At 41.2% G+C, this 26,597-nt stretch overlaps 1 protein-coding gene across 1 annotated transcript; it reads right to left on the bottom strand.

Annotated features, from left to right (window-relative positions):
- Positions 1-398: 398 nt before the first annotated feature.
- Positions 399-19,276, bottom strand: LOC111236744 (DNA-binding protein SATB2-like). Its single transcript, XM_022765595.1, has 12 exons — positions 19,270-19,276; positions 16,485-16,655; positions 13,830-14,015; positions 10,450-10,576; positions 9,936-10,059; positions 8,767-8,869; positions 7,036-7,086; positions 6,147-6,679; positions 5,713-5,925; positions 4,823-4,969; positions 2,636-2,827; positions 399-1,067 (listed from the first exon to the last, which is right to left on the bottom strand). The coding sequence occupies exons 1-12, from the start codon at positions 19,274-19,276 to the stop codon at positions 432-434; spliced, it is 2,490 nt and encodes an 829-aa protein (XP_022621316.1). The 3' UTR covers positions 399-431.
- Between the last annotated feature and the right edge of the window lie 7,321 nt (positions 19,277-26,597).

Raw genomic sequence — 26,597 nt, 5'->3', positions numbered from 1 at the left:
AGCGAGTGTTTTAGATATTTGGTGGAGTATCACGTTAAAACAAAGGTGTTAAATGTGTTAATGTGTGATCTGTGTTTCAGTGGAGTTGAAATGCTTTTTCCATCGTCACCAGAAAAACACCAGAAAAACACAGCTTGGGGAAAGACTGAGGAATTCAGGAGTATTGAAAATCATCCAAAAATAGTGTCTATAGACAGCGTCAAAACAAAAATACTGGTAGTACCTTCTAATCCCTTTTCCGTCAAACCTTACATCAATATTTTTCCACATTTCTTCAGATATTAACGAGCTCTGATCATCAGCTCCAGTAAAGGTGATGAAAATGTGTGTGTGTGTTCACAGGTTATCTGTGTGTGGTCTTCACAGTTTGATGGTGTCGTTTGTTTCCGTCTAACGTTTCTCTCTGGTTCCTCCGTCTCCTTTCTCTGCTGTTATCTCTGCTGCTCCGCAGAGTGGGGGCTGTCCAGACTGCTGTATGGGGACAGAGAGGAAGTTGCTGGCCCTGAGGCTTTCCCATCATCCACCTCTTCCTTCTCTACCTCCATGTCCACCTCTCTTTCCTCTCCTTTCTCTCCTCCCTCTGTTCTGAACACCTCCACTGATCCTCTCCCATCCTCACTTGACTCCTCACATGCAGAGAGCCCCTCCTCCCCTCGGCTCTCCCCTGTGCCGATGCCTCCCTCGCTGGGACTCGAGCTCTCCCTGTCGTCCTCCTCAGGGACGGAGTCTCTGGCCTGGTTGTGGTGCTTGACGTTGTAGCGCTGGTTCTGGAAGAACTTGACAATGGTGTGTTTGGGCAGGTCCAGCTGGGCTGACAGGGTGTGGATGGCCTCCTGGTCGGGGTAGAGGCCCACGTCGCCAATGAAGCTCTGCAGGATTCCCAGGGCCTCCAGGGAAATCCGTGTCCGTGAACGGGCTTTCTTTGGTCCTCCGCCTCCAGGGCCAGGGCTCATCCCACGCTGGGACCCGTCCTCTGAGGCATGCAACACCAGCAGGGGAACCGGCTGTGGGTCTTCATGAATCGGAGATGGGGATGTCAGAGGTGGCAGGGGCTGTCTGTGGAGTGCCTGTTTAGAAAATCAGAATAATTTGAAGAACGCATTTTGGTATGTGAAAGGATGTTACAGCATTTTAAAGACCAAAAAGGACAACTTACTACTTTCTTCTGGAGCTTTTAACCAAATCTCACTTTCTTCATCTGTATATGTTCTTCATCTAATTATGTTCTTCCGATCACTGGTCAGTGTACCTTTAGTTCAAATGATGACAACTGAACCATCTTCATGCAGACTCCAAATGCTGATGAAGGCCATGAGATGCAGTTAAAAGCACCAGACCATCAGCTGTGCCTGTGATGCAACGCTGACGTTGCTGCTTTATGCAGTACGACCCTAGCACCTTTGGCTTCAGTAAAAAGGATAAACATAACTACACACCTACTACATTTACATTATGCACTTTACACACTGTGTCAATATCAAATATTGAGTTGTATCATGTCATATGATTTTTAAAATAGTTGTTAAACAGATTTAAAAATGATCTTTCCTTTGTGCATGTGTTCAAAACAGTCTGGAGGAAAAATGAAAGCACCACATTCCTGATGTTGCCTGTCAATATCATTATTGTAATATTAAAGGCCATGCTGCACTGATAATGACATATGGAGAAGAATGGGGCAAATTTAGCTTTGACTGTTGGGCCTGTGTGGGAACCAGCACATCCAACTGCTGCAGTGAGGCATCTACAAGTGGATGTAGAGAAACTATAATTTTACTCAGAATTTCTATCACAGTCTACGTGAACATGACTCATGTGTGATGAAACCACAAGCGCTTCATCACCGCAGTAATAAGTGAACCACTCTCTCAGTGCCCCTCTGCACAGTCATTACAAGGAAATGTAGTACAAGCGGAAGTGTGATTGACCAGCTTCCATCACCCGCCAACATGCAAAAACTCCCAAATTCATCACACAAACAACCACACTACTAGAGCTTATTAACAGGGCGGGGTGGCCTGCACACCCAAACACAGGAATCCAACACCATAAATCTGTGGTCCATCCAAATGAAAGGACCTAAATAAAGATAATGGCAATTCCTTTTTCTCTGCTTCAATAATTACAGGCTATGTTCTGAATAATATTGAGGTTAGGGCCAGACGGGAGAGCATTTTGGTTTTTTGGGAGAGGGTGGGATGGAGGAGTGTTTAGCAGGAAATGTGTGGGCTGGTCATTTACCACTTCTATTTTCAATGACTTATGGGGCACAAACAAGACAAAGAGAAGGGCTGCAGAGAGGAGCAGGTGGTGAGATCAGACACGGAGGGAGATAGAGGAAACTTTTCTAAACATCAAGCAATCGCATGCTGGTTTCCACATTTTCTCACTCATAAAAAAAAACACACTTTGATTAGTGTTTGTTTTTTTTTTGCTCACACAAGGCTGCACTGCGATTGCGACTTTTTTCCTCACTAGTTTTAATCTTCAAAATAAACACTGATAATTTTTTTTTTGCAAAAGCAGAAACTAAATGATGATCCATAACTACTTTACCATCGTAGTTGACAAAAACAAACTTGGTATATTCCACATACAGGACCGCCAAACCTGGCTACTGCCTGCATGGTCGTACCTGCTGTTCTGGGATGTGGAGGACGGTGTGGACCCGGTCGCTGTGCTGCTGCCTCGACTCGTCTTCATAGACCTGGTCTCGGTCGGCCTGCGGTAAAGCCAGGAACCTCCTGATGGTGCACAGGTTTTCCCACAGTGTGCGGTTATCAGGGCTCGGGCTCTCTTTCCACCTGAGCAGCTCACACAGCCAACCCTGGAACACACGTGGAGGGAAAAAGGTTCGAGCCACCAAGAAGAAAAATCAGCAAGAAGGTGACCTAACTTTAAAATGTCCCTGAACATAGACATCTCTTGATTAGTGAGGTAAAATCTTTATTTTATACAACTGATTTTTCTTCAAAGCACAAATTGTTCCCCTATGTATAATGAAAGATGGTTTCTACATGTTTGGCACAAACTGAAATTGCAAACATATTGTCTCATGAAAGACGACTGCAGTGTAGAAGCTCTGGTGAAACAAACTTTAACCAAAAGTCAAAGATGTGTGTGTGCTCTGTGCTACTTTCAAGTACACTGTCAGTAACTCTAAAAACAGGTCAGTTTAATGATCTCCCTGAAGAGAAAAGGTTTTGATTGTTATGTTATTTAGGAGAGACTGAGGACAAAGTCTAGTTCATGTTTGGTTGCTCAGTACGTGATGATTAAGGCCTCCACTTTTTTAGTAAAACACCCATTTCTTCTGAATGGATGATTATAACTTCAATTGTGAGGGGGATGTTTTTGTAGCAAATTTTATGGGACAGAAGACAAAGTTCTTTGTTTGAAAAATGTAATGTTACATGGAAGAAGTTATAACCTGAATTATGGCTTGAAAAAAGCCTCACCACGACAGCAGTAGTCCTTCTAAGTCCATGTGGGCTGAATGCTTGTATGTGCGTGGCACAATAAAATCACATAACCAAAATTTTGACCAAAAGTTAGTCACAAAATGACAAAAAGCTTGTTATTTCTTTTATTTGGCAAAATAATGTTATCAAACCTCCTGCAGCGGGACTGAATCAATAAGAGATTGAAGATCCCTGAGGCGCATTGTGGTAATTTTGGTTTTTTAAAGACAAAGACACAAACCCTAAGGCTAAAATCTTCACTTCATCCCCATCCTCTGGAAACGTCTATGATACATTATATGGCACTTTTTCAAACATGTTGTTTTGGAGCTAAACGTTGGGGCGGATGGACAAATGAACTGCCGTCATTAGGCTCCACTGTTAGGACAGAAAAACACTGGTAAGTTGCTATAATTGCATTTCTGTTTTGACTTTGACTCTGTTGTTGACTGATGCATGTGATTATTTATTTGTTCTGTGTATGTTTGGAGCAGAGTGCCAGACATAAGCCCAACAGTTTCCATCACTGTTGTCTGAGGGGAGCAGCGAGTGTGTGTGTGTGTGAAGATTGGATTATATCTGCTAGGCTGACCCAGGATCTGCCACCAGCTGTTGTTTATGCGCAGCCTTCAGCCTGGAAATTAATGGTAATAATGTGATCATCCCTCCGTCTTCTTGTCTACCTCCTTCTTGCATCCTTCTGTTCCTCCATCACCATTCTGTTCCTCCCCTCATCCCTCGCTCAATTTCAGTCCATTCACTGTTTTATCATTTCAGCATTAATACACACCTTCTCTCCAGCTTCTGCCTGTGTTGGCAATGAAGTTTGTAAAATAATGTGAGAACTTTTAAAACTATCGTCTTCCTCTCCACCCCCCCTACTCCCTCTCTCTCCCTCCAGTGCAGACTCGGCTTTGATCTCGCCCTCGATCACCCGCATTGTTTATCCGAGGATGGAGACATGATGGTATGCCACAGCGGGTAATCAGATCCTCCACACGCCCACACACGCAGTCACACACCTCCCCGTTACACCCTCATCAGCTCTTTCAAACATCATGAACCCAGTGTGTGCGAGTATGTATTACAGGATGTTTATGTATGTAAACTTATATATAAAAAAATATATAATCAAATATGTCAACAAGACCCTGTACAGAAAGATAAATAGATAAATAAGACGTTTGGAAAAGGTTTTGATGAATATATTTCATTCTATTTTCTTCAGTCCCTCTTTTTTGCCCTTGTCTCTGCTCAGGTTTCATCTCAGTGTATCCATCCATGCAATTCTATATCTGCTATAATAAAATCAAGGAGTGTATATTTAAGCATTTAAGAACAGCTGTTTCGTTGGAACTGACCTGACTTTTATTGGCGGCCACCTTGGCGAACAGAGCCTGGGAGACCTTCGCCCTCTTCATCTCCTGCTGGATCTCCTCGTAGATCCCTGACGTGATGTTCACCAGAGAGTCCAGCTTCAGCGGCAGCTCTGCACCCGACACGCCGCACTTCGTCTACACAGAGCGGGAAACCGAAACTGAGATGAAACTGAAACAGCGGTTTTAAATCTCAATGAGGCTTTCCTGGTTACATGAAAAAAATTAAGTGTTGCATAAATCCACTGTTTATTCACCGCAATTTCACTAGTGTCCGATTTATATTTAAGAGGTTTGGTGATCTCTGCTATAATATATTATTCATCTACTTTGTGACAATACTTCTTTATTTATTTATGTCCACTGCAGAAACAAACTGCAACATTAATGCAAAAATACCAGTAACAGAACAAAAATCATCAACATCACGATTCTGTAAATGCAATATGTTATTTGACTGTTTTAAAGCCAGTGTGAAGGAGCTAGTGAGGGGTGGATGGTTTGTAATTTTCTGCAGCTAACTTCACATTTAGGCCCCAAACATTCAGCACAACAGCCAGTTTATTATATTCTCAGCTTGAAATCTGGTATTACTGCTGTTCCTGTTATTGTGTCCACCCCCGCTCAGGTTCTTTTTTCTTCTAATTTGCAGGTACAGTATCTTGATTCGTTTACTTATTTCATACTGCATGAAAATAAATGTTTTTTTAGTTTTTCTGCACATTTTGTTATTTATATATTCTAATTAAAGTATGTGTTAATGTTTGTGTCAGTGCAAATATGTGCAACAGGCTACATCAAGCTAATGAGGTGATAAACTACTGTGTGTGGTATTAGAAAGGTGTTATTGTGCAGTCCCGTGGGAGTGTGTGTACCTGTGTGTGTCTGTGCGTGTTGGCGTTGGAGATGTGGTTGGTGGTGTGGTTGTGGTTGGTGTTGGTGCTCCTCTCTCTCTCCTCCTGGTAGATGCGGTCTCGCTCGCCCTCTGGCAGGTTGAGGAAGTTCTGCATGGCCTTCAGGTTGACCAGCAGCGACTGAGAGGCAGAGCGAGGATCCTCCTCCTTACGAAGGATCTCTGACAGCAGGCCCTGTAGCGCGCACACACACACGCGTGCGCACACACACACACACACACACACACACACACACACACACACACACACACACACACACACACACACACACACACACACACACACACACACACACAGAGTTACTCATGTACAAATAAATCACATTGTTATGTTTTAGGGAATGAAGTTCATTACATCACCTCTGGTAAACAGTGAGGTCATTTTATTCAGTTTACCTGCGTGCGGTTAAAAGCCACGCGGGCAAACACTGCCTGGGACACGCTGGCCCTCTTCAGCTCGTTCCTGACCTGCTGGTAAATGTCAGAGGACACTTCGGCCCCCGAGCAGTTGAGGCCGGGCTCAGTAGCGGCCCCGGAGCCCTTGCAGGTCCTTGAGATGGGCGGGTGGTTGAGGAACTGCTGGTTGACTCCCTGTGGGTGCTGGTGGGCGAACAGTCGGCTGACGGCCAGCTGCTGGTTGATGAGGTGGGCCATGGCAAGCTGCTGACGGACGAGCTGAGGGGAGAGCTGGGGGGGCAGGAGACCGCTGTGGCCCAGGAGCGGTGGGGCCTGGGGACGCAGTGGAGGACTGGGGTGGTGCTGGCCTGCGGGATGGGGCAGGCAGTGAGGCTGGGTGGGGGTCTGGGTGTCCCCGAGGCCACTCTTGATGGGAAGAGCTCCAGAGCCACCAATGGTGCCCAAATGGGTGGGTGAGGGTAAGAGAGAGGGAGGACGCTGGCTGATGACGCTCAGGTCCAAATCCCTCTCCACTGCGTCAACACACACACATTTTTATGTTATACTTTGTGATAAAAGGTTAACGGTTCTTAAAACAGCTGATATTGAGTTGGACATTCATTAATGACTGTGTGCTGCGCATCAAAAATCACTTAACATGTAACGATTCATCCTGTCAGATGTTAGCTGATGTAAAAATCAAAGCCGTTTCCAAAAAGTAAAGCATCAGATTTATTCTAGTGGAAAAGTCATCACTTCCCTATCGACAGCCCTCAAGTGACCTATTTCTTTTCCACTCATTTGGTCACTGAAGCTCAACCCAGCAGCACGACCATCACAAGGCGCATAGAAATTAAATACATGAATAAAAAAATAAAGAGGAATGTACCTTTTATGTCTGATTTCTCCTGTGCTGACCACATCTTCTCAATGTATTCACCTGAGGAGAAAAAAATCAGAGCAGGAAGTCTGTCAGTTATTCCTACATAAATATATTCAACACAGTCTGTCATCTCAGTGCAGGAGCTCTTCTTCCTGTATAGAACCATTATAAAACTCTCATTTGTTATAGAAAGACAACAGCTCAGAAGAAAATACACAAACATAATCACTTTCATATCATATCTGCTCTGTTAATACATTATTATTTGAGGTAATATTTAATTTTCACATCATACAGTGTGGACTCGCGTCTCCTCCACTAAACCTTGTATTCTGTTCACGGTGACAGGTTGGTGTAGCGGTTCGACGGATGATCTCATGACCACAAAGTCTATTTCACTTTCCGGCTCTGAGTTCTCAAGACAAGATTATCAAGTAAGTGAAGAACGTTTCCACTGTATCTCTGCGCTGAACTCGGTCTTTTCTCCTGGATTTAAACAGCCTCTCTGCTCGTCTCCACATAAATCTGCTTCTTATTATGCTTCTACTGGGTTTGGTTGAGAGTCACATTTTCGTTTATTAAGGGAATAAAAGCTGGAGTGAGGCTTGGCAGGGCTTCAGATTTTTACCTTCCCTGTGTCTGTGTGTGTGTGTGTGTGTGTGTGTGTGTGTGTGTGTGTGCATGCGTGTGTGTGTGTGTGTGGAATAAGTGTAAGAGGAGCTCTTATTCCTGGGTTTTGGTGCTGTGTGTGTGTGTGTGTGTGTGTGTGTGTGTGTGTGTGTGTGTGTGTGTGTGTGTGTGTGTGTTGTGTGTGTGTGTGTGTGTTGGGGGTGGTTGCTGCTGTTTTCCATTAGGAGTTAAGAGCCTTTAGTTTTGTCATGTGTATTAAGGGTGACATTAATGTGAACCATGTGTGACAGTTCCTTCCTACTGAGAGCTGTCATTGACAGACGTCTCATGCTGCAGATTAGACACATACAGGCTGACACATGCTCGTACACATACAGGGGGTGGACAGAAGAATGGAAAGACTTCATTAAAAAGGATCATATTCAAAGCAACTACATCACAAAAAACAAAAGACAGCGAGGCAGGTGAGCCACATTAAGTCGAGTTGCGAGTAGCGCCGAGTCTTGGTTTTAAAAGAGCTGTGACAGTCTCCACCTTTATGAGTTTTCAACGCGACATGAGGCAAATAAAGTATAAACAGCTGAACAGTTGATGGTTCGAGTGCAGGAGAGTTGGTCACAGAAACTGTAAAGTTTTTTAACAAGGCAGGAGAAGGACAATAAACCACTGAAATGCGTTTACATGCACACAAGGAGTCAGACTACAGTGAGTGTTGTGTTTATATGCGCCGCAAAAATCTGGGAGAGGGGTCGCTTTGTCACTTGTCTCCAGTGGTAGTTTTGAGTTTGAGATATCCGCCTTGTTATAACACATTAGGGGTAAATATTAGGGGCACAGAATCTGCAGCTAATGAGTTACAGTTTGGTCTGATTAGTCTGTATAGGCAGAGAGTGACCTGTTATCTGTTATACAACCACCATACTCAGAGACTTTCACCCAGAGCATCTCCACTGTAGCTCTTCAGGGAGAAATTAAAGTATCCGATAGATAGGGAAAGCATCGTGGATTCAATTTGTGTCATAAAGTTAACCAGACTGCTGGGAATATGACAGAGCTGTGAAAAGTGAGACAGCTTTGAAAATGGATGAGAGTGAGACATTGAGTTACCTTTGATGCGTTTGTACCTCTTATACCAGCGTCCAAACTCTTGGCATTTTGAGGTGGAGACGTTGGCGTAGTAGGAACTGTTCACTATTGCTGAGATCATACTCTGACGGAGAGAGACATACAGGAGAGTCTGAGAAATAATACAATCAACCAAACTTTAATGACCCGGATAAATGTGACCAGGATATTGTAGCTGCCTGTGACACATTTCATTCTTCTATGAGATATTTTCAAGAAGAGGATCAGGACAGTGTGGAAAATAAAAAAATCTCTGAAGTCAGAATTAGAGGAAAAAGAGGTAATTATTAATTCAAGTTTATTCTCAAAACGATCTTTCATACAATTCAACAAAAAGCCTGTTCATGAAAACCTGAGGCCTGCTGCAGGGAGTGGCCGTGCCTTGAGACTGGGTGATGAGATTTGGTAACAGGAGCTGACCGATTCACTTATTAAAACCCTTCAGCCCCACTCCCTTTCCCAACACACTGTGGTCAGTTCCTCAGAGCAGAAGATGCACAGTGAGGAGTCAAAGCTCTACATGGGAAACACTGAGGATTAAAACTCACATGAGTCAGGCTACACACACACACACACACACACACACACACACACACACACACACACACACACACACACACACCACCCACACGCTTCCCCTAATCACTAATTACATCATGACTAAGTCCTGTGTATAAATCACAAGTCGAAATGACATACTCTTGGGTCTAATGACTGCAGGGTGTGTGTGAGCAGGATAATTGAGGTGTGTGTATTTGCATCCTTTCCCATGGGATGGTATTTGTGTGTGCATGTGTTTGTGTGAGCGAGGTGTGGTGAACTGATGATGAAACCACATGTGTTTATAGAAAATACTTAGCAGCATTTCAGCTATCGGTGTATATGTGTGTGTGTGTGTGTGTGTGTGTGTGTGTGTGTGTGTGTGTGTGTGTGTGTGTGAGAGAGAGAGAGAGAGAGAGAGAGAGAGAATCAAACCGAGCTAACCATTTAGCTTTAGAAAAAGAATTTAAAACCATCTCTCATTACTTGCTACATGCATGCACAGTCCTGGTACTTTCCGAACAAAGATGAACATGGTGCCAGTACCAGGACCTACAACAGGTGTATGAACTGGAGACAGTGTGTAGCTGCTGTGCTGCTTGAGTTGTTACCTGGGAGAGAGGACACTCCTTGGCCAGAGCGCTCTGGTTGGTCTCTCTGAGCAGCTCTTTGAGGGCGTTCCTCACCGTGGCGTGGGTCCACTGCTCTGATGGCAGCTCCTCCAGCCGAGCGAAGCTGCGTTAACGAACGACTTCATTATAATACACTGAATCAAACTCAAACTAAAATATCGTAAGTTGAACTTGCTGCATAAATGTCCTTTTTACATAATGGATAAGATCTGGGTTGAATAGGATTAAGTCAGAAGTCACACTGCTTTAATCCAGCCGTGGTAATAGCTGGGTTGGGGGCCTTGGGGTAAAGATGTATCATTATCATTCACCCTTACAAAAGAAAAATTTATATTTTACCGTTCTGGATGATTTTTCTTATATGAAAAGTGTCAAAATTCAAGATATTGACAATCAGAAAAGTAGCAGCTTGATTCCAAAAATGTCAATATTGCTCAACATCCCACCCTCTGACCCTAATAAACAATATGCAAGACACACATGAACAGCTGACCTGTGCAGCAGGATCCGCAGTGTGACCATGTGGTAAACATCCAGCAGCATGTCAGCCACTGTTGCCTCTGGTGCGTCTGTTAGGTAGTGGATGGGCATCGGCTTCCAGCGGCCCACTTTGATGATGCCTGGAGAACACACACACACACACACACACACACACACACACACACACACACACACACACACACACAATTAAAGCAGGTGCTGATTCAACACATTCTCACTCCCAAGTTGTCACATACGGACGCTTGGTCATTTTTCAACATGCAGGGTACAGCATGAATTAGAAAATGTGCCCAGTTGAGTGCATGCATTCACCAAGGCCTACGTCATACAACATATCCCAGACTTCAGAAGAAAAAATTCAGAATCATAGGAAATTATTTGGATCTGCCTTAAAATGTAACGGGTTCGCCCCTGGTCGAGAACGTGTTAACTGTCTGTTAGAAGTCTAAATTTACTTCTGTTGGCTGCTGGACATTTAGTTTCCATTAGCTGCTTATTTCTGATCAATGTAAACTGAACCTGCTCGTGCTGTTTGACCCGTCTGTTAAACTCTCTTGGTCTTGGAGCATCATCCTGGGGAGAACATTCCCCTGGCCTCGCTGCAACCATGACTGGAAGTGCAAATCTAAACAGGCATAATCGCGTTAGGACCTGCTAAATCAAACACAGACCCGGCCCGGCCTTGGCCTGCCAGCCTCAATCGTGTGTGTGTGTCTTCATCGCATGAGGATGGTGGTGATAGGGGCAAAAGAACAAAGGCTGTTCTCTTTGGACTCTACAGCTGATTAATCAGAGGAGAAATGTAAAATCAGCTCAACATTAAAGACCGGAGCAGGCTGCGAACGAGAGCGGCATTTTGATGTTGATGCACTGAATAAACATTGAGGTCATTATTCTCCTGTCTGACAGCAGGAGATTTCTCTCCATAACTGGCAATTATTGTGTGTCCTACAGCTGCCTTTGCTTTAGAGATGATTGTTAAAATTTTGACATGTCATGAGCTTGTCACTGATATGAATTTTCAGTGTCTAACTATATAAAATACATTGAATAAACAGAACAGTTAGGTTGACAATACAGATGAATACTTTAGATTCAATGGAGCTTTATCAATTCTCATGTCACCAACCAACCCACATGAAACTCTATCATCTAAAATCCATTATCAGTTAGTATTTGTTAGACTAGATGTTGATATGTACCGTATGAGTAAGAAAACCTGACAGTCAATATTAATCTGGTTTCAGATCTTTGAATCAATGCTACATTTTTTATTTTTTCACAGACTGGTGCTTCCTTGGTTGAGGAACAACCAAGCAAATCAGAGCTTCATAGGTTTAGACTGGAATATTTGGCAGAGCCAGAAAAATTGTCAAAGAAGAAGTGCTATATGAAAATGGTAACAGACATGGATGAGACAGGTTGTTGTAAATTAATTTGCAGAAAACTCTTACATTGACATATTTCAGTCAAATCAGTCATTACTGATTGGTTTGGGCAAAACTATCCCGCATCTAAAGCAAAATTGACAAACATAAATGTGAGACTGAAGGAGAAATTAAATGACAATTTAGTCTGATTATCAGGCTGCTCGTATATATATATATATATACAGTATATATATATATATATATATATATAAAAATATCAAAATGCACACTATGTAAAACATTGTCCCAGAGAATGAATAAAAAAGTTTACAAATATTTCACTCTGTCTCGTGTTGAGCTTTGGTGCTATTTAAAAATGTTTCAAATAATTTGCTTCAGAGATAAATTGTCTGAAATGCAGTGTGTTTTTTAAAATAAGATTTGGTTTGTTTCTGGGATCCACTGGTGGTTTTCAGGGCTCAAAATACGGTAAATGGATATTTTTAAATGAGTAATCAGTGAATGCTTCAAAACACGGCCTTAAATTAAATTGTTATATTTTTTTCTGCTCTGCAATTCACCTAAGCCTGTGTTAAACCCAAAGCATAAAACCATATACTCCAAATAAGAAAATAGCTTCTTTTTAATTAGCCATAATGTGCCAGTTAATTAAAAAAACAACAACCAAAAAACCCTGTGCCAGTTAAGAGCTTAAAAATACTCGTCCAGCCAAAGTTATGCAAGATGCAATTCAATCGCAGAGGAAAATAGCAGAGACTCTGTATAATTTTGGTTGTGACCACACGGGGGGAAAAATGCACGACTCCAGCCAAAAATTATTTATTTGAAAAGAAAAGGCTTATTTCTCAGAACAAAACCTAGCTATTTGGGAGAGGCGAGGGGGGTCGCAGGGCGTCGGCCATTTGGTTACAGTGCCCTGTGTTTATGGGGACTCACCAGGAATGTCAAACTGCCCTACTTTCTCTATGTGTGTGTGAGTGTGTGTGTGTGTGTAGGCTGCTGTTTCACGGCTGACTGGATGTTGTCTGCCTTCTTGTTTTGATTTCAAAATGATGAGAAAAGAAGTTCTGATGCTGGGCTGAGATGCGCAGATACACATTTATTTTCTTTTCAACTTTCTTGCTGTCAGGTAGGCGGAGTGAATCAGCAGATAAATGAGGAAGCAGACGGATTTATCTTTAAAATACCTTCTTGGTAAATAACTTCCCTGTGATCGCCTAAACATTTCAGTGCTCATTTTACCCATGTGGAAAACCCCACCCATCTGGAAAGCAGTTATGCTCTATTCAGCTGCTGCTGGAAATAATTAATTACTCATGAATTACCAAACAATGTGGTAAAAAGACTGAAAAATGACATGTTTCCTATTAGCATGTAATAATGGAAAAGTTAAGAAACCCGTGTTTCCCAGATATGATGTTAAGAGACGGAGGCTGATGAATTTTTTTCAACAATAAGACTATGACTAGAAAAACAGGGATGTTTCAATACTGACGCTCAAATTTGGGTTTACTGCTCGCCCTCATCCTGGTGCCAGAAAATACTAATTTTGCAAATATAGGAAGACTGGGAGGAGCTGAGGAGGAAGATGAAACCACCCTGACTGTCAATCAAGAAGACATGCCTTTTATCTATTAGTTATTGATTTTTCATTTTTGATAACTGTTCCTTTCAGTTCACTGTCAGATTTTTCTTTGATTCAGCATCAAGTCCATTGAGTTTAGAGAAGAGAGAGAAATTAGTTCATAAATAATTGGACAAACAGCTTTTTGAATTTTTAAAAAATATAAAATTGTCTTACTTGAAATATTTGTCAGGCAGGGTTACAGTATGACTGATTCATTATCAAAGAGGATTTCTTGAAACTGTATTATATACCATCTGTGTGATGAACTTTTTCTCTTCTAAAGCAGAGGTGAACATCAATATGTGGATTTGAACATGCACCCTGTACACACTCAACCCCACACACACTACTTACCACGTGCCTGTACAGCGGAGGTGTGCGAGTAACCGAGGGCGACCAGTGCCGTCTCCACCAGCTGTGTGAACAGGACGTCCTTCCGAACCAAGACAAACTCAGCGTGACGGTCGCCGCGCCCCTCACAGTCGCCAGCCACGCCCACGTCTGCATGCTCGACCACACAGTAGACCGGGATCATCAGACCTGGCAGACAGAGATTCACCCAGAGTTACAGAAGACTGAGCTGCACTGGGATGAGCATTGAGGCTTCTTTGTGTAGTTCTTCAGTATCACAATAAGATTTTACAGATAAAAATCAGTTGGAGATAAAGTGTAGACACTGCAGTCATTCCTGAGTGGAAACTTCATCAAATACAAAAAACCCTTTCAAAATTCAATATAGTAACCAAACAACCCTTGATAACCTACAAATCTTTTCAGCTCTACTGAGTGTACACAAACCTGGCGGAGAGGAACTTCTCTGGAGGATCTTTAGAGTTTTTTTTGTCACCCGTGTTTCAGCATTTTGAATATGATCTGCGTGAAAGGGATTCCTACAGAAACTGAGCTGGACAGCAGCAGTTTTCAACAAATATCTGTCTCTCCAGTGTCGCTGCAGTATAGCTGCTTGGTGGTCTCAGTGGAAGACTGGTTAAACTGGGCAGCTGCCAATGTGAACATAAGTCAGTGTGAAATTTGTTCAACTGTATTTGTGTTTGCACCACATGTTAAAACCCATAACCGCTCTTGAAGTGCTGCTGGATATAATATCTATATCATCTAGCACTCAGGAGCGATGCCATCACTCCAGCGGTGGAGCTGGTTCCTAAACAAGACGTTGGTCTAGACTTGTTATCGGACAAGTACGGAGAGCTCCTCCAAACCTGGAACCATTCACACCCATCCAATCCAGTGCTGTGTCCCACAGGAACTGGTAATTAACAAGCTATCAATCCTGCTCCTGACAGGACAGTGACAGATCAGCCGGAGCCAAACCACAGCAGCATCAGGCACACTATCAGCCAATAAGCCAGCCACTCAGTGGAAGGGTGGAGGGAGGCAACACAGCAGAATGTCTGTGTGTGTGTGTGTGTGTGTGTGTGTGTGTGTGCGTGTGTGTGTGCGTGTGCGTGTGCGTGTGTGTGTGTGTGTGTACTGTTGGCCACCTCACGTGATCATGCATGATGATGTTTTCAAATGCATGAGAGAATAATGGGCATCTGTGCATGAGTGTTTCCTATGTTAGGTATTTTAGAGTGTGCATGCCATACCAACGCACAATGTGTGTTACCTATGTGTGTGTGTGTGTGTGTGGCCACCTCACTCATGGATGGTAGACACGGTCTTGTCCCTGGTAGACTGTATTATGGTGCTAAGACTTCAGCACCATATACTGAGTGACATACAGTAAGTCTTCATACTAATGTAATGTGACATGACAGGATGTGACGGGACACGTCGCAAAGGGAGAACTTAGGTTGAAGCTTATTCATCCCTACACATAATAAAGGTCACACGATAAAATACAATGTTCCTTTTACCTTATATACAGTTCTAGGCCCGCCAAAGTCTTTTGGAGCATCAACTCAGGACAAATGTCTACGGTTTAATCCTGGATGTGGAGCTTTATTGTATGACATCCTCTCCTCTCCCCAACCTCAATGTTAATAATCAACATCACTGTATAAATCAGTAACCAAGCCAAAATGCCAAACATTCTCTGTGTCTGGTTTCTTAATAATGAAGGATTGTTGATTTTCTCGGTTTCATATCACTGGAAATTGATAAAACCGTCTTTGGATTATGGGCTGTTGATCATATAAGAAATATTAAGACTCATCTTGGGCACTGGGAAACTATGATATAATTGAATAACAGACTGAAATCCCACAGAGGCCTCTGGGGTCAAGTGTGGAAGAAAAGAGGAACAGTGTGGACACTTTCAACATCTAACTGAGTCCAGACCATGAAGCATTCAGCCCCCTCTCGCCCACTTAACTCTATACTTATGAAGCTACAGTACCTGTGTGAAGAAGCGGTCACAGTGTGCTGAATGCACTTTATATGATCACGATTACATGTGTCTATAATAAGCCCTTGAAGAACTATGTGTTTGGGAGAACTAGTGGAACCTAAATTCTGCCTGTATCTCCGGTAGATTACTCTGTGTAATTGTGTTATTTTGAAAGGTACAGTCCAATACCACTACTACTACTACTTTTCCTACAATTCTTATAAAGTGTTGCTTATATATTTTAGAATCTGTTTATTTTGCTATGTGAGTTAATGTTTTAAGTGTTTTAAAATGAAACTTTCATCCGGGACTTCTTTCCTGGGAAGGTACGTACATTCCTCCCTCTGTTTCTTCCAAGTTACCTTAATCAATTATAAAGCAATGTTTTGTTTTTCATGTGTTTTTCATGCATTAATCAGCTAATTAGTGTGTTTGCTTCTCTAACACTGTGGGGAAATTATGTGGGTGCAATAAAGTACTAAAAACCAGTGGAGTGTAGTCCATGTCCACTATACAAACAAGCTGCAAGCTACAACTGCATATCTAATGTCTTAATATGGACAAATACTGGCTTTTAGCTGCTTCACTCCAAACACACTAAATACTAAAAATGACCTTACTCTTGGATTTAAGCAAGTGTTTGTGTCTTAGCATCTTACCTCCCAGTGGTCTCAGCTGTGTGCCGTTCTGCCGGGTCTGTGGGTTTGCTGGGCTGCCGTTGATATCCACGCGGCTCAACTTGCACGGCGGGGGGCAGCTGGAGGTGGGGCTCTCCCCTCTCTCCTCTGGACTGGCGCTGTCCCGAAGGCCGGGGTTCTCTGCTCCCCCCCCTGCACCTCCACGCTGCTCCATCCCACCGAGTGCTTCAGGAGGAGCGCCCAGCACAATGTGCGAAGCTGGGAGGAAACAGAAGAAGTCACAGTCAAGCTACAGGGATAATCACACAAAGTACCATGAATGACACAAAGAGTGGTACACAGGCTACTACTTATTTTAGAAATGTTTTAAGATGAACACAGTTAGATATAAATGAATAAAAGATGCTACAAGGTTTTTTATGTCAAATTCTGATGAGAGCAGGAATGGACTAATTACTGAAAACAGATAACATGTATATTTTACAGTAGTACGCAGTTTCTAGATCAGTAAATCTTCCCAACTGGAAAACTCAGAACTGACAGAAATAAAACAAGCAGGCTGAAACCGTCCTCCTACAGTTGATCAAGCATCTTTCATACGTTGTTGACAGTGTGGAGACATTACAGACTGCTCCATCAACAACTGCCTCTTTCTACCTTCCCTCCCCGACCAATACAACGAACACATTTCTCTGTTATGTACATACAAGAGAGGCAGGGACGACCACAACAGACAGACAGTCAGAGCTGTCTGAGACAAATCACAGGTCGACAAGTGGCGTTCACTCACAGACTAAATACAGACAAGTTTATTATCCTTTGTTTATACACAGAGAAGTAGACGACACGTTATAATGACAACTCTGTATACTGTAGTAACAAAGTCGCACACAATAAAACTTTATCGTATAAAAAAAAAGATGATGAACTAAGAGATTTCGAATACTGTTTGACCATAGTCACCATTATGTATCCACGTATGCTAATGAGGTCATTACTTATGCTAATTAAAGCAGAATTTTCTAAATATTTAATATCTTTCCATCTCTTTTATACATGTTTTTTGTCATGTCATTGAAGAACAATGGATGTGATTTAAGCCTTGACTTTGTGCTTTTGGCTGTATAAGTTGTTGTGCAGTAACAAGACAGGACATGAAAGGATGCAGAACATGGCGGTGTTACACATTGCATCGTGACATGACAGCGCGAGACACAACAGGACATGACCCAACAAGTCACAATATGACATGGAATTTATGACACTGCGTGACCTGACTCAACAGGACCAGGACTGCAGGTCGCTGGTCACAGGTTCAGCACGTATCATTTTTACGTTTCAGTGTTTGTACATTTACGTTTTGCATATTTAATGTGCAAACACGAGAGTGTTATCAATCATCTCATCCCACTCTCAGTGAGGAGGCAAAGTGTATTTCCCAAAATGTCACACGGCTCCTTTAAGAGAACATTTGACAGGTCACAGCAGGCCACAACCATCACAGGAAACAACGCAAGAGCACGACATGAAGAGGACATCACGGCTGTTTCTAAGGTGTCTATGTGGTTAGACTGCTGCATATGTTCACACAGACAAACCTTTGATTGTGTCATCTTCACACACAGAAGCATGTAAAGCATCGTGTTTACAAGTATTTCAAAACTATATATATATATATATATATATATATAAAAAAGATGTCTTTGCATTGTTGTGCTGTCATGTCTTTTACATTCAAAAGTCAGCAAAAATATAAATGAACATTATGCATCACGCATGGCTACACCCTGCACTGTGAGCACTGCTCTCTCTGCTTTGTGTTTTTCGCCTCACACTGTGTGGTTTCCACTGGCATGACTGTAAAGCCGGCAGCAACACACGAATCCGAACCCAAAAGCGACACATGATTATAATAAAACACACATGCAAAATTAATTGCTGACGATAAAAAAAAGCCTGTCCAACACAAACAAGAAAAGAAATAATGAATAAATATCTCGCAGTATGAAGCATAGCGAGGCCCTTCCCCACTTCAACACCCCTTGCAGCTTTATGTAAGTGAACTTGCATTTCTCAATTTGCACTCCATGCTCCACTGATACAAGGGAGTGACATACTACAAAACAGCTGGCAGCAGGAGAATCTAAAACACTGAAGGTTCAACAGCTTCAGTCAAATTTGGAAAGCTGTCATTAAGCATTAAAATAAAAGTGAACTGGAAAAGGACAACAACTACAACTGAGCTTTTCTGAAAGCTCTGATATACTTGCCTTGGTTCTTAATAATAGAAAAGTGCCTGAAAAGAACAACAAACGCCTCATGCCTCAAATTGTATTAATAGAATCCTATACTGTCAACCTGCACAACACCAACTCAATACTCAATACAATACAAATTAAATGAATGGCAGTCCTCTAGTGCAGCTGCAAGGACTACGACCCTTCACACCTAGAACATGATGCTCCACACCTCCTCCTGATACGACCAGCTCTGTTCCTGGAAAGCTTAACCTGACCCACATCTACAGCCAGGAGTTAAAACCAAGATGTAGCCCCCCCCCACACAATAAACAGAATTATTAAGAACCAAATGTTTTGAGTGCACGCTTCAGTCATGGCAGAAAAAGTTCAGGACAAGTTAGAGTTCATGTGAATATAATGTTTTTTTCGGGTGTTTTGCTTGATTATGAAGTCACTGTCTGCTTGTTTGTCCCACCTCATCTCAGGCCTCGTCCTCCCCTAAAACCAAATTAGGATTTTCTGACCCCTGTAACTGACAAAGATGGTGGCAAGAAGCAAACGCAAACGCTGCATTAGACAGCATGTGTCCTATGTGTTTCTACAGTACAGATTAAAAGGCAGTTTTACTTCTAAACGACCACCACGGCGATGCTGCTGCTCATCTCTGTCCCTCTGGGCGCAGCTGTCCATCCCACATTGTCTTTGCTAATTTACCCATCAATCTATTATCATGAAAGAGATTTAATCATTACTGAGCATTCTCCAGTCCACCAAAACCACAAACCTCTGAAGCTCCTTCCTCTTCCCTGAGAAATCCCCCTGCTGGGGCTTAATTTCACTCCAGGGAGGAAAATAACGAAGTGCTTTATTTCCCTCAGTCATTTACGCAGATCAACACACACCAAACAAGAACGCAACGCCAATGAAACTACATTGTTTTCATATTCTGACAAACTGTACCAAATCATAAGCAGCTGATCAACAGGAATGTAATGATTAAATTGCATGTCAACTTTCTAAACATAAACTGCTCTCTCCCTTTTCCTCAATATGAGTTTAGTCTGTTTTTAATAAACACATTTTTGGAATATTTGGGGCGATAGATTATAATCAGCCCCCTTCCCTCCTTCATATTTTCTCCCTTAACCAGAGCAATATTTAAGTCATTAATGAGGGGGAAAAAATGGCTGTGGTGTTTGAAAGAAACACTCGGAGCAATCTGTGCACATAAGACAAACTTACAGTACAGAACATGGCTGCCTTCGGCTTGAGAAGTTAATGAGAAGCGTCTGATCAATCGTGGAGCAGCGAGGCTCAAGTGTTTCTTTAGTTTGTCTCTCTGTTACAGCACATTAGATCTGCTAAGCATCAGTGACTTAGGTTAAAGTGCCAGTTTTAAAAGTGCTTTAGGGTGTTTAGGTTCATACAGGGTGAACAGCAGCAGTTCCCAATCGTTTTGGCTGGTGACACCTTAAAACAAAGCAATGTCTCCTTGTGACTAGAGCTGCAACTAACAGGTATGTTTTATCAATTAATCTGCCAGTTAATTGTTTTATGAAAAATGTCAGAAAACAATGGGGATTATGTGAGATTATGTAGTCAAAATGCTCAGTCTACAGTCATGCTTGATATTATTGCTAGAAAAATGACTAAATTGAATAAATCAATCAAAACGGTTGCCGATTAGTTTTGGTTGATTAACTTAGTGCCTGTGGTTTGTGACCAGGTCAATTAAAGAGTGATATTTCTTTATGCTATTTTAGTTGTGAAAAAGGAAACTATAATTAATGAGAAAAAAAGCATCTTTTAATGTTTTTCCTGTTTTCCTATTCCGTCAACGACCTCTCCACCTCTGATGAGGAGCCACCTACTACTGACTGGAAGGAAAATGAAGGCAGCCACATCACCAGGGAAGATACCACGTTACTGCAGGTGTCAGTGGGTCAAAGACTGAAGGAGATTTAAAGAATCTTTACTGTGCTGCTATCCAGTTTAATGTATTATCCTGATTCCTCAAAACAGGCGCTCGATCAGAAGTTAAAGTTTCAGCTCAAAGTCTAAAATGTCATAATAAAAGTCTTTTCCTTCATGCATAAAATGCTGCTACGATGATTTCATTAAGGTTTTGTTTTTCGTACTGTTACTTTGAGTCTGTAAATTTCTTTGAGACACAGGTCACTCTATGTTTATGTGTCCTGTCTTCAACTTGAATGGATTCATTATGTTCCAATTTAAACTCTGGGTTTATCCCCATTCTGTTCCACACAAGGTGATGGTGATGAACTAAGTGCTACACTATTATAAATACTTGAATATCAGTTAAAAAAACAGAAAAGGTGAAAAAAAAGAATAAGACCTTTGCTACACTTGAACCTATCTTTTTCTCACTCACTCACTCACACACACACACACACACACACACACACACACACACACACACACACACACACACACACACACACACACACACACACACACACACACACGCAAGACCACTTCACTCAACACATTCAGGGGGTTGCACAGCCAAGAGACCACACACTCCCAGCACAGACTCCTGTTCACATTTCCAGCACACATGGAGACCAAATGTACAGTCACACTCAGTAGCGTCCAACTGACAAATCACATAGAAACACACAGGAAACTTCAGCCGGCTGCACAACAGCAGATTAATGTAGGCAGGGTCTGATTTAGGGCGTCTCTTGAGGTGTTTAAGAGTGCTTTAATGGCCTTTAACTGCATTTTAGTGGCTAACTGTAATTAAGTTAACTGGGATATTGAAGTGGAGTTTGATGACACCCAAGTGCCCTTGAGAGAGTTCACAGGGTCCTTGAGAAGGTTCCAGGACATCCCAGGTAAAATTAAGACGACAGTTTGGTTCAGTAGAAATTAATGGTGGGTTCATGGACATTACAGAAGCATGTAGACAATAAGACGCACAATCTCAAGTCTGATCAAATGATGCAGCCAGCCTCACAGTGAGTTCTTACTAAAACACTTGTACTGAATTGCTTCAATTAGTAGCTGATTAACTTTCAATCAGATGCAAGGTTAAGAATATACTAATAACCCTTCAACTACAAATTCATAGTAATACACTTCAAACTGATTTAATACCAGAAGCAGGAACAAACTGCGCTTACAATATCATTCATGAGATTCTTGCAGGCCACAATCTACTTTCAAACAACTGATGTCTGGCTCATCAAGATCAGATCAACTCTGGGACTCATGCAGACAATCAGGCAGATACAGTGAATACAGTATATTAAACATCAGCATTCTCTCTTCATACATACAAAACGCCACAAACGCACGTTCTATTTAGGTCGAACAACAACAATAGCAAAGCTTTAGCTCAAATTTCCAGGTTTATAATATTCCGCAACATCCAATCCACGAGGAATCACTAAATGTAAATCTGAAGCTCGGAGGGGAGAAGCTGAATGGGATACTGCCATGTCACTCTCAGAACAGAAAACTTTTTTATCCTACAGTGTCTTTAAAACGTCCAGTCTTTCACAATGAGAATGACTTTAAACTGAAGTGAAAATAGCTGCAGATGATGTACATTTCCAGCTTTCCTTTTGAAGTCTTTATTTATATTCTTTGCTTTTTTCTCCCCTGTAAAATATGCTTATTTAAGTCACCTATCAGATAGTGGGAACAGTATTAATATTCATCAAACTTTGCTGTTTTTTTGTTCAGTGCAACATTATTCTAGCATTAACTTCAAAAGAGCTCATTCCTCTGTTCTTGTACCATATCATATTACACTATAACATAATATTATTGAGTCATATTTTGTTCATGAAATGCTGATAATATTATATTCTATAATCTTCATAATTAAGTGGCTTAAATGATGCTAAGGCACAGAGTTTCCAACTTGTTTCAACCAGAGATGTAACCTCTACTTTGTCTGGCATGAGCATGCAACCTATTTCATTTAAATGCATCTAAAATCATAATTTGTTCATTTGGTATGATGCATTATCTGTAAATGCACACATATCTTAAACACTGACTACCACCATGTACAAATGATTACTTACTTTGTTGTCGTAACGATTCAACTTTTACAACTGGACTCCCTGTGCTTTCTTTGCTATCAGCAGCAGCAGTTTACTGATACTAGCTGCTCTAAAAGCAGAGCCTTTTCACTTGACTTGTGACAGCAGGGCAAACACAGGTGCAGCTAATGAAATTAGGCTAATAATAGCTCCGTTTGATTCAGGTGTGCCAAATGAACCACCACTGACAATATATGCCAATGAGCACTGACAAAACGGTGTCCCATTGTTAATGCTCAATGGCTCAGTAAATCAAACGTAGCTCTGCTCATTATTAAATTTATTAGCTGCAGCTGTGTTTGACCAATGACACGTCTGTGAAGAGGGTCAGTTAAACTGCACGTCATTAAAATGATTGATGCTTCAACAATGATTTGCGTCGCTTAAAAGAAGGCGATATTAGTTTCTAGGAATATTCAATTGAGTCTGGCATTAACAGAACAACACTTTGTAAACTAGAAGCTCTTAGTCCTGGATTCTACCAAACTCCATTCTTTTTTTCTGTCTATTTCTCTCCATGTCCAGGTATGTAATGTAGCTTCTTGGGGACCGTGGTAAAAGTGCAATAGAAGAAGTTTCATTTTGTTTGGTTTCCTAATAATTAATTGCAAATGTCCTGTATAGCTTTGAAGTAGCTTTTTAATTTAAGACAACATTATACAGTAGAAAGTTTAGGAGTCCCAGAAGCAACGAATGCAGCTTACAAGTCACCTTAAAAGTCAAAAGCATTCAGTAATCAAAACCATAAATATTAACAAAAGCAAATTAAATTGTGTTAATTGATTCCTTTATCTCCAAACAGTAAAGTCCTCACTTTTCTTATTTCATACATTGCATGTAACAATGCATTAAATAAATTATCTACTAGCCATTTTGCTCATACATTTTCCATTTTCCTCATAACATTAAAGTTTAGCAATTATCCTTTTCAGTGAGGGCATGTATTTGTATTTGGTGGATGTGAAAACAACACACTGAATATCATAGTCTTTGAAATAAATTGCCATCACAAAATCTAAAATCTAATTAGAAAATTAGATTTATTTCAAATTACTGGTGACCCCTAGTGCCAATGCAAGGTCTGTGTAAAGAAGAAAGGATGTGACAGCGTGATCACGAGTTAGAAGTATTTTTATAGAAGCAAAACCAAACATCCACACTTTGTTTGCGTTCTGCACTGTCAAAGAAAGAACGAGTGCTATTTATATTAGAGAAACCACATATGTAATTCCTTAACATTTTTAACTCTACTTAAATACTCATCAAGTGTAAGTGTACCAAAGGTTGAATAATGCAACAACTTGTTATGTATTTTCACGATCATTAACTGCATTTTCTACAAATGTTCATATCAGATCTCATAAAAAGTGGCAGCTGTGTTTTGTAGCAATGATGCAAAAAGCCAAAAAAGTATGTTTTTATGGTCAAGGTTACATTTGGTTATGGTTACGAGGTAATAAAACAAAGCAGTTTAGCTCCAGTAGAGCATTTCCCCATGAAATAAGTTCTGTATTGCTCCAAACTGTAATGAACATAAGTCATAATCTCATTGTCAGGCATGTCTGAGAATCTGCATCATAATCATTTTGTTTTACATTTTAACTTATTTATTTTAAACATCTTATTACAGTTTGCCAAGTTTTAATGCGACATACCTGGAGGTGAATAACTTTTCAGTAAATGCTTACTCACTTTTTAAGAAGTCACTGTACTTGCTGGGGAGTAAACTCCATCCATTGGTGAAAACGAGTGAATCCAGCCTGAGAGAATATGAATTTTCCAACGTTTCCCCTTTGTAAAAGAACGCACCAGATGAGGAGACCTGGCAAGGAGATATAAAGACAAGGAGGGCTGAGGACAGACTGCTGCTGCCGGCTGAGTAAAGAGCAGTAAAATGACACATGTAGAGGGAGAGAGAGGGAGAGAGGGAGAGAGAGGGAGAGAGGGAGGGAGTGGATGGGGTTTGGGAGGGAAACCTAGAGACGGATGACAGACATGAAAAAAACATAGTTACATTTAATCAAACAATAATCTTTAATGTTAACTGAAATGAAAACCCTCAGGTAGAATATAATGTTTTAAATCAGTAAAAATACAAAGGAAGATGCTGTGGGTGAAAAGAGCTAAATCTATTTTTTTTCTAGAAAAGCCAAATGAATAATGTGATCACAAATTTAGAAAGGATAATTAATTTCCCAGATGCTGTGATGGCAGAGAACAGGAAGAGGAGAAGAAGTGGAAAGAGTGTGAGCTTAGAAAAAGGTGATTAATGTTCATCATGATCACAACGTCACAGCTCTTGTACCTAAATAGATACATAAGATTACAGATCTATAGACTGTGTAAGGCTCATTGACTCTGCACTGAAGAGATATGCAGAAGTTATATATAATCAGAATATGATTCTACAAAAAGGACATAATAGTTGAGTGAAGCTGATTGTCTGCCGCCTAGTGGTGAAAAGAAAAAAAAAGTCAAATTAAAGGATTGAACGGGACAAAAATATGCCTTGGGGAATTTTTTGCCCCGAGTTGAACATTCCAGGCAAACCGTCCTGTCCCTGTAAGACCTTCCTCCTTCACTACGCTTGGCAACCATGGCCCTAACTCTAGTCCTGTCACTTACATCTGATAATTTAGACCAGGTTGCTTATCTTGGATCACCTGATTTGAGTTTCACCTTTGATTATACATGAACAGCACTTGTGGTAAGATCTAAGTAAGTGTCCACCCACTATTTATTGCCCCTTTGATGCCCTTTTTTTTATATACTATTACTATGTTTTTGTAAGTTTTAAAATGTGCCTTTGCAGTTTCCTGTTTATTTTTTATATAAGATATAATATATAAGAGCAGCTATTGGAAAAAGCACCGTATTTTCCACAAAAAGACAAGTATATGTACATGACAATCTTTTTTTCTTCTTTCTTCTTTTGGGGGGAATAAATAAATGAGTGTATTTTTGCCATAGTAGCACAACTTGACAAAAAGGCATTTTTCTGCACAGTTAAATAATTCAATTTAGATTTAGACATAATATAATTTAGGTATTATCGGATTAGTACTTTTTTTGTGTTTGTTCCCGGAGCCTATATTTTCATATTGTACTTACCTTACCTGAGGCCCTGCACACGATGCAGATAATCTGGAGAAATGTGTAAAAATGGGTTAACAATGACAACATGACTACTCAGATTATAAATCCATAAAAACAATTGATGAAGGTGAGTGTTGGCTGGAAGCTGGTGCAGACAGGAGTTCCATTTTTAGAGTTTAGAGTCTCACAGGTCGAAACAGAAGCAGTTCAGAGTGAAATCTGACCTGTTCTTAAGAGCAGATACATGAAATGAAAAACACCAACTTTGACTTTCTATTGTGAAATCTGTTTCATACATATTTTATCCATCCATCACTTATATGTTTATTTGTGTGACTTTCCCAACAGCAGGCCTAGATTTCACCAGTAGTGGTCAGCTCTCCTTGATTTACAGATGGAAGAATAGTCACCTATCATTACTACTCAGGCTGTCTGCCTTCCTGTCGCTCCTCCTCTGTGGTTTCTGTGTGTGTGTGTGTTTGTGCACACACTGCCAACACTTGTCTGTCCTACATCATCCTAAGAGTCTTTGACAGCTCACCACAAGTCGCTCACCATGAGCAAGAGGTGTGTGTGTGTGATGGTATGCATTGCAATTAAAGAGTGCTTTCACAAGGCTCCAGTGAAATCAAGCCAGCTTCTATTACCTGTAACAGCAAATATTGATGCTCTGAATGCATTTACGGTCTCAAACCACCATGTACCATGTAGCATATCTGATT

Source organism: Seriola dumerili, unplaced genomic scaffold, assembly GCF_002260705.1.
Source record: "Seriola dumerili isolate Sdu_G_001 unplaced genomic scaffold, Sdu_1.0 BDQW01000716.1, whole genome shotgun sequence".
Lineage (NCBI taxonomy): Eukaryota > Metazoa > Chordata > Actinopteri > Carangiformes > Carangidae > Seriola > Seriola dumerili.
The sequence above is the reverse complement of the archived record's forward strand: the minus strand, read 5'-3'. Positions and strand labels throughout refer to the sequence as shown.